Source organism: Kryptolebias marmoratus, linkage group LG22 (genome assembly GCF_001649575.2).
Source record: "Kryptolebias marmoratus isolate JLee-2015 linkage group LG22, ASM164957v2, whole genome shotgun sequence".
Taxonomy (NCBI): Eukaryota; Metazoa; Chordata; class Actinopteri; order Cyprinodontiformes; family Rivulidae; genus Kryptolebias; species Kryptolebias marmoratus.
Genome location: NC_051451.1, coordinates 6,729,603 through 6,741,319, shown reverse-complemented (window position 1 = coordinate 6,741,319; position 11,717 = coordinate 6,729,603). Strand labels below are relative to the sequence as shown.

At 46.0% G+C, this 11,717-nt stretch overlaps 1 protein-coding gene across 1 annotated transcript in view; it reads left to right on the top strand.

The window, feature by feature from the left end:
* The window catches only part of LOC108246239 (glutamate dehydrogenase, mitochondrial), a 34,855-nt gene that overhangs the window by 18,290 nt on the left and 4,848 nt on the right, over nt 1–11,717 (top strand). Inside the window, exons 4-12 of the mRNA XM_017433680.3 lie at nt 2,466–2,529; nt 3,071–3,165; nt 5,764–5,943; nt 9,693–9,830; nt 10,006–10,143; nt 10,226–10,306; nt 10,424–10,547; nt 10,629–10,720; nt 10,787–10,849. Coding sequence (XP_017289169.1) covers nt 2,466–2,529; nt 3,071–3,165; nt 5,764–5,943; nt 9,693–9,830; nt 10,006–10,143; nt 10,226–10,306; nt 10,424–10,547; nt 10,629–10,720; nt 10,787–10,849 — 975 coding nt within the window. The remainder of the gene's footprint in view (nt 1–2,465; nt 2,530–3,070; nt 3,166–5,763; nt 5,944–9,692; nt 9,831–10,005; nt 10,144–10,225; nt 10,307–10,423; nt 10,548–10,628; nt 10,721–10,786; nt 10,850–11,717) is intronic.

Genomic DNA, 11,717 nt, shown 5'->3' with positions numbered 1-11,717 from the left:
GCGGCCGCATGTTTTGGACACTCGGGTGAAGAGAGGGGCGGAGCTGTCAACTGACCACTACCTGGTGGTGAGTTGGCTCCGATGGTGGGGGAGGATGCCGATCAGACCTGGCAGGCCCAAACGTATTGTGAGGGTCTGTTGGGAACGTCTGGCGGAGTCTCCTGTTAGGCAGAGCTTTAACTCCCACCTCTGGGAGAACTTTGAACATGTTCCGGGAGAGGTGGGGGACATTGAGCCTGAGTGGGCCATGTTCTATGCCTCCATTGTTGAGGCGGCTTATCTGAGCTGTGGCTGCAAGGTAGTTGGTGCCTGTCGCGGCGGCAACCCTCGAACCCGCTGGTGGACACCGGCGGTGAGGGATGCTATCGGGCCTTCTTGGCCTGTGGGACTCCAGAAGCAGATGACAGGTACCGGCAGTCCAAGCAGCATGTGGCTCGGATGGTCGCTGAGGCAAAAACTCGTGCATGGGAGTTGTTCAGAGAGGCCATGGAGAAAGACTTCCATACGGCTTCTAGGTGATTCTGGTCTTACCATACGGCGTCTCAGGAGGGGAAAGCAGTGCAGCACCAACACTCTTTATTCTTTTTATAGTGGGGGTGGTGTGCAGCTGACCTCGACTCGGGATGTCGTGGGTCGGTGGGCGGAATACTTTGAAGACCTCCTCAATCCCACCGGCACGTCTTCCATTGAGGAGGCAGGGCCTGGGGACTTTGGGTCGGTCTCCCCAATTTCCGGTGCTGAGGTCACCGAGGTGGTTAAAAAGCTCCTCGGTGGCAAGGCTCCGGGGGTGGATGAGATTCGTCCGGAGTTCCTTAAGGGTCTGGATGTTGTAGGGTTGTGTTGGTTAACGCGACTCTGCAATATCGCGTGGACATCAGGGGCAGTTCCTCTGGATTGGCAGACCGGACTGGTGGTCCCCTTGTTCAAAAAGGGGGACCAGAGAGTGTGTTTCAATTATAGAGGGATCACACTCTTAATCCTCCCTGGTAAGGTCTATTCAGGGGTTCTGGAGAGGAGGGTCCATCAGATAGTCAAACCTCGGATTCAGGAAGAGCAGTGTGGTTTTCGTTCTGTTCGTGGAACACTGGACCAGCTCTATACCCTCAGCAGGGTCCTTGAGGGTGCATGGGAATTCGCCCAACCAGTCTACATATGTTTTGTGGACTTGGAGAAGGCGTTCGATCGTGTCCTTTGGGGAATCCTGTGGGGGGTATTCCGGGAGTATGGGGTACCAGGCTGTTAGGTCCCTATATGACCTGTGTCAGAGCTTGGTCCGCATTGCCAGCAGTAAGTCAGATTCGTTTCCGGTGAGAGTTGGACTCCGCCAAGGTTGCCCTTTGTCACCGATTCTATTCATAACGTTTATGGACAGAATTTCTAGGCCTAGCCAAGGTGTTGAGGGGATACGTTTTGGTGACCTTAGGATTGCGTCTCTGCTTTTTGCAGATGATGTGGTCGTATTGGCTTCATCGGGCCGTGATCTACAGCTTTCGCTGGAGCGGTTCGCAGCCGTGTGCGAAGCGGCTGGGATGAGGATCAGTGCCTACAAATCCGAGGTCATGGGCTTGAGCCGGAAAAGGGTTGGGGAAGATGTCCTGCCCCAAGTGGAGGAGTTTAAGAATCTCGGGGTCTTGTTCTTGATTGAGGGAAAAATGGAGTGGGAGATTGACAGGCAGATTGGTGCAGCATCTACAGTGAAGAGGGCACTGTACCGGTCTGTCGTGGTGAAGAGAGAGCTGAGTCAAAAGGCGAAGCTCTCGATTTACCGGTCGATCTACATTCCTACCCTCATCACGAGCTTTGGGTAGTGACCGAAAGAATGAGATCGTGAATACAAGCGGCTGAAATGAGTTTTCTCCGCAGGGTGTCTGGGCTGTCTCTTAGAGATAGGGTGAGAAGCTCGGTCATCCGGGAGGGACTCAGAGTAGAGCCGCTGCTTCTCCACGTCGAGAGGAGCCAGTTGAGGTGGCTCGGGCATTTGATTAGGATGACTCCTGACATGTTCCGCCGGGAGGAGGCCCATAGGAAGACCCAGGACACGCTGGACGGACTATGTTTCTCGGCTGGCCTGGGAACGCCTTGGGATTCACCTGGAGTAGCTGGCCCAAGTAGCTGGGGAGAGGGAAGTCTGGGTCTCCCTGCTTAGGTTGCTACCCCCACAACCCGACCCCGGATAAGCGGAAGAAGATGGATGGATGGATGGAAAGATGTTGAAGGTTGAAAGAGAAACACCCAGAAGCTCATAGAAACTCCCAGAAAACCCCTGTTTAGATGAATAAACTTCAGTTTGGTTGAGGTTTGTGAGCTCTGCCATCTGATCAGCAGGGGGCGCTGCAGGGAGTATTTCCTTACAATTAAATGAGGGGCGCTGAAGCTCAGATGGAATTGAAACTGCCCACAGCCAACCGTCGACCTGTCACCACCTCAAACCTCCATCACATTGTTTTATTTCTGTGTGTTTTCAGGACTCAGAGCTGGAGAAAATTACCAGGAGGTTCACCATCGAGCTCGCCAAGAAAGGCTTCATCGGTCAGTCATTTATTCACCTGACGGGCATTTAATGAGTTCAGTAAACCTAATTCTGAAATCAGTTAGATTAAGATGTCAGGAAGAAGTCATTGCTTAGGACAAAACAAAGTGCTCAGACATCCTCTGATAAGAGCTGCAGAATCATTCTGATCATTTCCAGATGGACTTCAGGAGCTTTGGTCTTCAGATTCAACAACCGCATGTCTTTGTTGTGGTTTTTGGTGAAATTCTGACTGATTTTTAGTTTCGTATGTGCAATGTGATTAGAAGACAAATGAAACTGCCTGAAAAAGCTAAACCTTGAGAAAATTCCTAGTTTGGTTCTATGGCACTCTGTGGCAATGATCTAAGAGAGAAGAAATGATCTGACTGAGGCTGTTTAGCACAATCTTCAGAAGACCATCACAGGTCCCAAATCAATGGATCAATCAAGGATTTCATCGCTAACAACCTGGTTTTGGAGTTGTAACCGATTAAATCCTTGATTGATCCATTGATTTGGGACCTGTGATTCTCTTCTGATGATTGTGTTGTTTTGCAGGACCCGGTATCGATGTCCCTGCTCCTGACATGAGCACCGGTGAGCGGGAGATGTCGTGGATCGCCGACACCTTTGCCAACACCTTGGGCCACAGTGTGAGTCTGAGAGCTGACCTCAGTTTTACAGACACAGGCAAATCTGACTGTTCATGTAGGAAACTCATATTTAACCTACAGCGCTGTACGTGGTACTTTCTGTGACCCAGATTTTCTTGGAGTCTCATAAAGTGGTCTGATTCAACACTTCTCCAGACTTTCTGAAGGTCTTTCAGTTTTTCTTGACACTTTGGCTGTTTTCCCACTCAGTTTCCATGGGGTTCAAAAATTTCAGGTGTAGGAATTTAGAAAAAGTAGGGGCCTGACCATCCACTGGGCAAAGCCCAGTTCAGAGCTCTGAGAATTAGAAATTTAGAGCATCAGATGGGAGATTGTTTGAAGAGACCAAAATCATCAGTTTTTGAGGACAATTAGTGAGAATTGTTTGGCTTTTTGGAAAAACTGGGATAGTTTTCAGAAAATTAGATGCAGAATTCATTTACCCAAGACAAGGAACTATCTCCCAAGGCAGTAAATCTGAAGGAAGTAATCTTGTAAAAATAGATCTGAATGAAAACATAACCACCGAGATTTGAAATAGACTGTCTTGGCATTCTTTTTGGTTGATAGAATCCAACCCTTATTTTCTCCAACATCCTGGCGTCTGTCATCCACTGCCCGTAAAACTCTGCAGTGTCACGCCCTCAACATCGTCCAATAAGAAGCCTCAGCAGATTAATGAGAACTCTTGTCCAATCAGTGGTAGTGTTACAACAACGGCGCTTGCTTGCTCAAAGATGACTGCACCCACGGATCAACAAAAAGGATCAAAAACAAACAGGAGGAAGAAAATCACCATTTTATTAAAATCACCAATTTATTGTGACTAAATTACGTTCTATAGAACTGGGATAACACACCTACTCTTCTAGGCAAACATTTACAAAATATTTTTGGTTAATCAACGAAAAGTATCCGGCGAAAAGGCAGCTTGAATGAAGGTCTTATACAGCGATTTTTCGCCAGCTGCCTGCTACTTTTGAACCCCCTAGGTTTCAGTCCAGCTGCTTTATCCACAATTTTTATTGACTCAGAAGCTAAGATAAGACTTTTATAGTTTGTTTTTTTAGTTGAATAGCCTGAAAGAAGACTTAAAAGTGAAGTTTACTGTAGTCTATCTGAAACTTGTACTTAATAGGAGTGTGTGGGTTAAAAACTTAGTCTACATACATTTCAAATGCAAACATAAAGAACCACTGAACATCTATAGTCCTAGCATTTGAAAGAACTGCAGTGAGGTTCTTCTCTCTTATTTTCCTAAGAACAACCTGGAGGAGATTCTGATCTCTGACCTGCTGAAAACTCATGATGCTCTGAAACTAGATAGAAACAGTAAGGCACTAAAAGCATATAAAACGACCAAAACTGATTGGGGAAAAAACATTAAAAAATATATAAAGAAAAAAAACAGAAGATGCCTCAAAGACCAAAACTTCAACAACAAAAAGTTAAAAGTTCAACTAGTGCTGGGTGATATAATGATACATATCGTGGGGACGATAGAAAGTGTCTATTGTGATAGATTTTCTTCTATCGTCTCTATCGTCTCTATCGTTTCTATCGTCTCTATCGTTTCTATCATAATTGTATCAATGATTCATGTAAATATTTCATAACGTAGGCTACGATGAATGTATTAGTGTTGTCACTTTGCATACATTCAGTTTATATAAGTGATAAATAAGAAAAAATAACTATTTTGCGAAGAACCTCCGTTTTGCAACATGACGCTGCTTTACGTGTGGGTTTGCAACATGCTTTACGGCAGTGGCTTTCTGTGTGGCCCGCTGTTACACCTGGCCCACCGTATATTTTGACGGCATTTATTTCATAAGTGCTGAAAGATGGAGATGCATGAAGTATCAAACTCGGGGTCGCAACAAGTAGAGACAGCTAGCAGGCAGCCCAAGAAGAAAGACTTTTACCAAAACGAGTGGGGGACGTCTGTGATTTGGTTCAAGAAGTCCGACATGGAGCAGAAAAAGGTAATATGCTAACTCTGCTAATGCTAATACTAACTCTGCTATTAGACTGTTTTCTCATCTGACGCCAACACAAACCTCTTCTATCACTTAAAGAAGAAACATGAAAAAGAATATTTAACAATCCAAAAAGAGCAAGGTCAAGCAAGTTGTAAAAGAGCCGCGGAAAGCTGCAAAAAGGAAAACTATAGCCGGCCAAAGATAATGGAGTCTGTTGTCATTTGATACATATATATTGCTGCACTAAAATGCAGCAAATCTCATTTGTGAAAGTTCAGTTAAATGTCACTTTGAAATAAAGCTTGAAAAAAGTAAGAAATGAGATTATTTTTTCATATTTTTCAGAGAATAACTGACAACGTACGTAATTGGGGTATATCGTGATATATATCATTATCGTGATATAAAATTATCCATATCGTGATATAGAATTTTTTCCATATCGCCCAGCACTAAGTTCAACAGAAACTGGCCATAAAAGACAATGGCGGCAGAAATTACAGCAGTTAGCTGCAGACCAGTTTGTGTGAGGATCTGATGACTCATACTGTCACACAATGTCATGTCTTCCTGTTCCGACATCGATCCCCTCACTTGTGTGTCCCTTCGTCCTCAGGACATCAACGCTCACGCCTGCGTCACTGGTAAACCCATCAGCCAGGGAGGGATCCACGGTCGGATCTCCGCCACAGGACGGGGAGTCTTCCACGGCATTGAGAACTTCATAAACGAGGCATCCTACATGAGCCAGCTGGGCATGTGTCCTGGCTTCAAGGACAAGACCTTCGTCCTCCAGGTACGCCCATCCACATCTTCATCACCTGCAGGAGTCTTTGAAAATAAAGCTCTTCTCTTCAGTAGTTTAGAACGTCTGCTGTTTTCAAGATGTTTCTCAGGGTTGGTTCAAGAGTCGATCTTATGTTTATTCTATTGATATTATGATGCTCCGCACACTATGCTCTGTCCAGTTTCACACCATTTTTTTCACATCTGGCATCAGAAACAAGAGTTCTATTTCATCACTACTGACGGCCAGAGGGCGGTGCTGAAAGCACTGAATGTTCCCATCGCACATGCGCCGTTCGAATAGTAATACCAACAGAGCCACACCTGTGACACGTCGGATGATCACCCAGTCTATATATACTGACGTCATCAGAGGCTCTGTTCCTCATTTCTTCTTGTGTCTGGTTCGTCACACAAATGTACTGGAGCTGTGTGCTGTGCATTTGGCTCTCAGACACTTTTTGCGCCACCTGGGAGGGAAATATGTTCTGGTTTGGTCAGACAACACCTCTGCTGTCTACTACATCAACCACCAAGGTGATACCAGGTCAGTGCAGCTTCTGGAAGTGTCCAGAGATCTCCTGAAATGGGCCTCTCCTCGCTTGCCAGGGCAGCACAACCACGTCACAGACTCTCTTTCCCGCCAGGCAACTGCTCCGCGAGAGTGGTCCCTTCACCGCGACGTAGTGCTCAGGATCTAGGACCTCTTTGGTCGGGCAGAGATAGATCTGTTTGCCACAGAGGGGTTGACTCAATGTCCTCAATGGTATTCCCTTACGGGGAAATCGGGTGCACTGGGCCAGGACGCGTTGGCTCATCCTTGGCCAAGGGTCCTCCTATACGCTTTTCCACCCGTCTCTAATTTGGCCTTCTCTTCGGAGGGTTGCCGAGGAGGGCCACAAGATGTTACTGATGGCTCCGTGTTGGCCAGCACGGCCATGGTTCCCGCTTTTACAGAATCTGTGTCACGGCATCCCGTGGTGTCTTCCGACCAGGAGGGATTTGCTGTCTCGGTTGGGTGGGGCTGTTATGGCACCCCAACCCTCAACGCCTCCGACTCTGGGTGTGGCCACTGGACGGCTTAAGCAGCAGCAGCTGACTGGATGTTAGGATCCTGTCAGACGCACCCTTTTGGGTGCCAGGGCACGCTCTACTTGCCAGAAATATGAAAACAGGAGGCGGCTGTTTTCCCAGTGGTGTTCTGCCCGCAATGATGATCCAGTCACCTGTGCAATGTCCACTATCCTGGAGTTTATTCAGTATTTTCTTGATAAGGGCCACTCTCCTTCGACACTTAAGGTATATGTATCGGCAATATCATCTAATCATGCTGGCTTTGAGGGCTGTACCGTGAGGAGCCATAATCTAGTTTCTCTTTTTTTGCGTGGTGCTCATAGGTTGTACCTGCTGACAGTTTCACGGGCGCCAGTCTGGGACCTGCCCTTGGTTCTTGAAGCTCTATGCCACTCTCCATTCAAGCCTTTGGCACAGGCGGACCTTAAGTGGCTCTCATGCAAGACTGCCTTTTTGTTGGCTATTGTCTCAGCTAAGAGAGTCAGAGCGCTGCAGGCTCTTTCTGTCAGCCCTTCATGTCTCAGATGGAGTGCCGGTGGCTCTGGTGTTACCTTGTGGCCCAACACTGCATTTGTGCCTAAGGTGCTATCATGTTCTCATTGTAACCAGCCACTGAGATTGACATGGTTTAGGCCTACATCAGGAGTGGCTGGGGATAGGTCAGAATTATTGTGCACAGTGAGGGCGTGGAGGTATACATTGCAGCTACTACATGTATACGATGCTCAGACCAGCTGTTCTTGTGTTATGGAGGTCCAAGGCTAGGTTGTCCTCTTTCCAAGCAGCGTCTCTCCCACTGGATTGTGGATGTCATCTGCCACGCCTACAATGCGGGACGCTGCTCCCTGCCGGTTAGCGTGAAGGCACACTCTATCCGGAGCGTTTCCGCTTCCTGGGCAGCAATGAGGGGGGTTCCGCTGGACACTATATGTGCTGCTGCATCATGGGCTTCTCCAAGCATGTTCACCAGATTTTACAGGGTTAATGTGGCCACTCCGCATCCTCTGGGTCAGGTTCTTCTGCAAGGGTCCTGAGCATCTCCTCAGTAAGTTTTGTGCTCAGGATTCCTTGTGACATCGCTGGCATTAGTCATTCAGTGCTTTCAGCACCACCCTCTGGCGGTCAGTAGGGATGAAATAGAATGAAAATTACGTATGTAACTACGGTTCTATGAATCCCGGGTGACCACCAGAGATTCTTTGTCACTGAGAATCCTTGCATTCCGCGAGATGATTCTGTAGGAACAGAGCCTCGAATGACGTCAGTATATATAGACTGGGTGATGATCCGACGTGTCACAGTTGTGACTCTATTGGTATTACTACTCGAATGGCATACGCGCAATGGGAACATTCAGTGCTTTCAGCACCGCCCTCTGGCGGTCAGTAGTGATGAAATAGGCGGTCATTTGGGATTCATAGAACCGTAGTTACATACGTAACTTTCGACTTACATGTAGGAAATGGGAGCATTGAAAACATGCTAACAGCATCAGCCCTGATGGGCTAAATGCTACATGCTAACAGCATCTGTCCAGATGGGCTAAATGCTACATGCTAACAGCATCTGCCCAGATGGGCTAAATGGTACATGCTAACAGCATTAGCCCAGATGGTCTAAATGCTACATGCTAACAGCATCGGCCCAGATGGGCTAAATGCTACATACTAACAGCATCACCTCAGATGGGCTAAATGCTACATGCTAACAGCATCAGCCCAGATGGTCTAAATGCTACATGCTAACAGCATTGGCCCAGATGGGCTACATGCTACACGCTAACAGCATCACCTCAGATGGGCTAAATGCTACATGCTAACAGCATCAGCCCAGATAGTCTAAATGCTACATGCTAACAGCATTGGCCCAGATGGGCTACATGCTACACGCTAACAGCATCACCTCAGATGGGCTAAATGCTACATGCTAACAGCATCGGTTGTTATCAGAGTCAGGAGGTAATTTCACTCAGACTATTAATTTAGAGAGACGGTAGAAACTTGGCTGGGCAATATAACATGGTCAACATTTAGACCCAGTTATTGGTTTAGTTTTATTTCCAGGCTCTTCTTGATCTGTTTCTCTAAATTTACAGATCTGAAATTCTAAATAAGATTGAGAAATTATTTACATTTATTCAGGATTTTTTCTTCCTGACTGATACCAAACACTTGTGTTGAACTATTCAGAATTAAATATGTTGCTCTGTTTCACAGGAAATCAGCCGTTTAAACTAAATTATAGAATTCCTGAAAGAAAGTAATTTTAGGACTCAAGAGGCGGCTATTTTAAAATGTGCATGATGGTTTTTCCACATGGTGTTACGTAATGCTCATTTTTACAAAAACCTTTATCATCCTCTGCTGGTTGAAAATAATCACATCTTTCCATCTTTTCCAGCAGTAACAAAAAAATCAGTACAAAGATCTATAAATGAAATTAAGTGGCTTTTTAAACAACCACAGAGACACAAAACAAAAATAACAGAAGTAAAAAATAAACAGAAACTAACAACTTTTATCCAAGAACTACGAGTGCAGAAATATGTAAAATGACCATGAATATATTTTGTTTGTTTGTTTGTTTTATTTACTGTTCTAAAATGTATTTGTAAAAAAAGAAGCTTAAAAAGAGTTTTTATTGTTAGAAAGTTCAGGATTAATCTGCACGCTGCTGTATCTGCAGGGTTTCGGTAACGTGGGTCTTCACACCATGCGGTACCTCCATCGGTTTGGAGCAAAATGCGTCGGAATCGGAGAAATTGACGGAAGCATCTGGAACTCTAACGGGATGGACCCCAAAGAGCTGGAGGACTACAAATTGGTCTGATTATATATGTATATAAATTAACCAACGTGCTGCCACCTTTTGGCCCCACAATGTCACTATAGACTGATCTCAAATTGTGAAGAGATGTTTTATTTCTTAGTTTTGTTGATTTAATCCGGAGGTTCCTGCTGTTAAAGGAATCACACAATTTATTATTTTTTATCTCCAGACCAACGGGAGCATCGTCGGCTTCCCAAACTCAACGCCATACGAAGGAAACATCCTGGAGGCCGACTGCGACATCCTGATCCCCGCCGCCGGGGAGAAGCAGCTGACCAAGAGCAACGCTCACAAGATCAAGGCCAAGGTCTGAAGAAGCAGCGATCTGCTTATGAACAGGTGGAGGTTTCTGACTTCAGAGTCTGACCTGGGGTCTGTGTCTCTGTCAGATCATTGCAGAAGGAGCGAACGGTCCGACCACACCTGAAGCAGACCGCATCTTCCTGGAGAGAAATATTCTGGTGATCCCGGTCAGAACCTTAGAACCTCAGACACGTTCCATTCATTACCTCAGGTGTTCTGATCCTGCTCAGTTAGAATCTCAGACAAGTTCTTCAGGTGCGGTAACGTGTCCTGTCCTCCATCAGGACATGTATCTGAATGCTGGCGGAGTCACTGTCTCCTACTTCGAGTGGCTAAAGAACCTGAACCACGTCAGTTACGGTCGGCTCACCTTCAAATATGAGCGGGACTCCAACTACCACCTGCTGAGTGAGTCCGACCCATGGGTCTCTGCAGAACCGCAACCTGCTGCTGTTCCCCTCCTTCTGTAACGCCGTCGTTTCTCCTCAGTGTCAGTCCAGGAGAGTCTGGAGAGGAAGTTCGGGAAACACGGCGGATCAATCCCTGTCGTTCCCACCTCCGAGTTCCAGGCTCGGATCTCTGTGAGTATGACAGTACTCTTCGTCATCCTCTTCTTCTGCTCAACTTGACCTGTTCTGTGACCGCAGGGAGCGTCGGAGAAGGACATCGTTCACTCAGGACTGGCCTTCACCATGGAGCGTTCTGCTCGGGTAAAACAAAACATTAACACCGTTAACATGTAACATTAACATTTTACCTCTCTTTTCCAACTTGAAAGTTTTTAAAGGTCCTAATGAATATTTGGCTCATTCATGCCTACAATCATGTGCCAATAAGACTAAGACTACAAAAGAATTCAGAGGTCAGTCAGAGACTGGGGCTGGTCTTTTTAAGCAAAATCTCTCCTTTATCTTCTCTCGTAATTATGTGATTTTATGTTCAATGCCCACCTCGCTGGTTTGGTCCTGTTCTGCTGGACCCATACCCCCTCCCCCCTCCCCCACACACACACACATACACACACACACCTACCAGTCACCGCTCCATATATAAGACCTACTTTCAGTGATTACTGCTTCAGAGAAAGCTTCCTAACAAGCGCTGATCTCAGCTGATGCCTTGTGATTCAAGAACGGTTCATGTTTTTTGTGTGTCCACACGGTTGAATTTTAAAGCAAATCAGGATTTTATTTACACAAATACACTCCTGATCAAAATCTTAAGACCAGTAAAAAAAATTGCAAGAATTTGCATTTTGCACTATTGGATCTTAAGAAGGTTCTAAGGAGAGCTTCACAATGTTAAAGGAAAAAATCAGTGCAAGAGACAAGAACTTTTGAGCAGGGAATTTTCTGCAAACTGCATTTACACTCAAACATGATTTTTTCAGCTGATCAAAAGTTTAAGACCATAGTCTTTAAAAGGCAAAAGCTGTGCAAAAATCTGGATTCCATGTCATTTTCTGTCAAGTCTTTACACTGTCAAGACCTCCTGATGGCAAAAGCAAAAAAGCTCACTGACTTTGAACGTGGTAGGATTGTTGAGCTGCATAAGCAAGGCCTCTCACAACGTGCCATC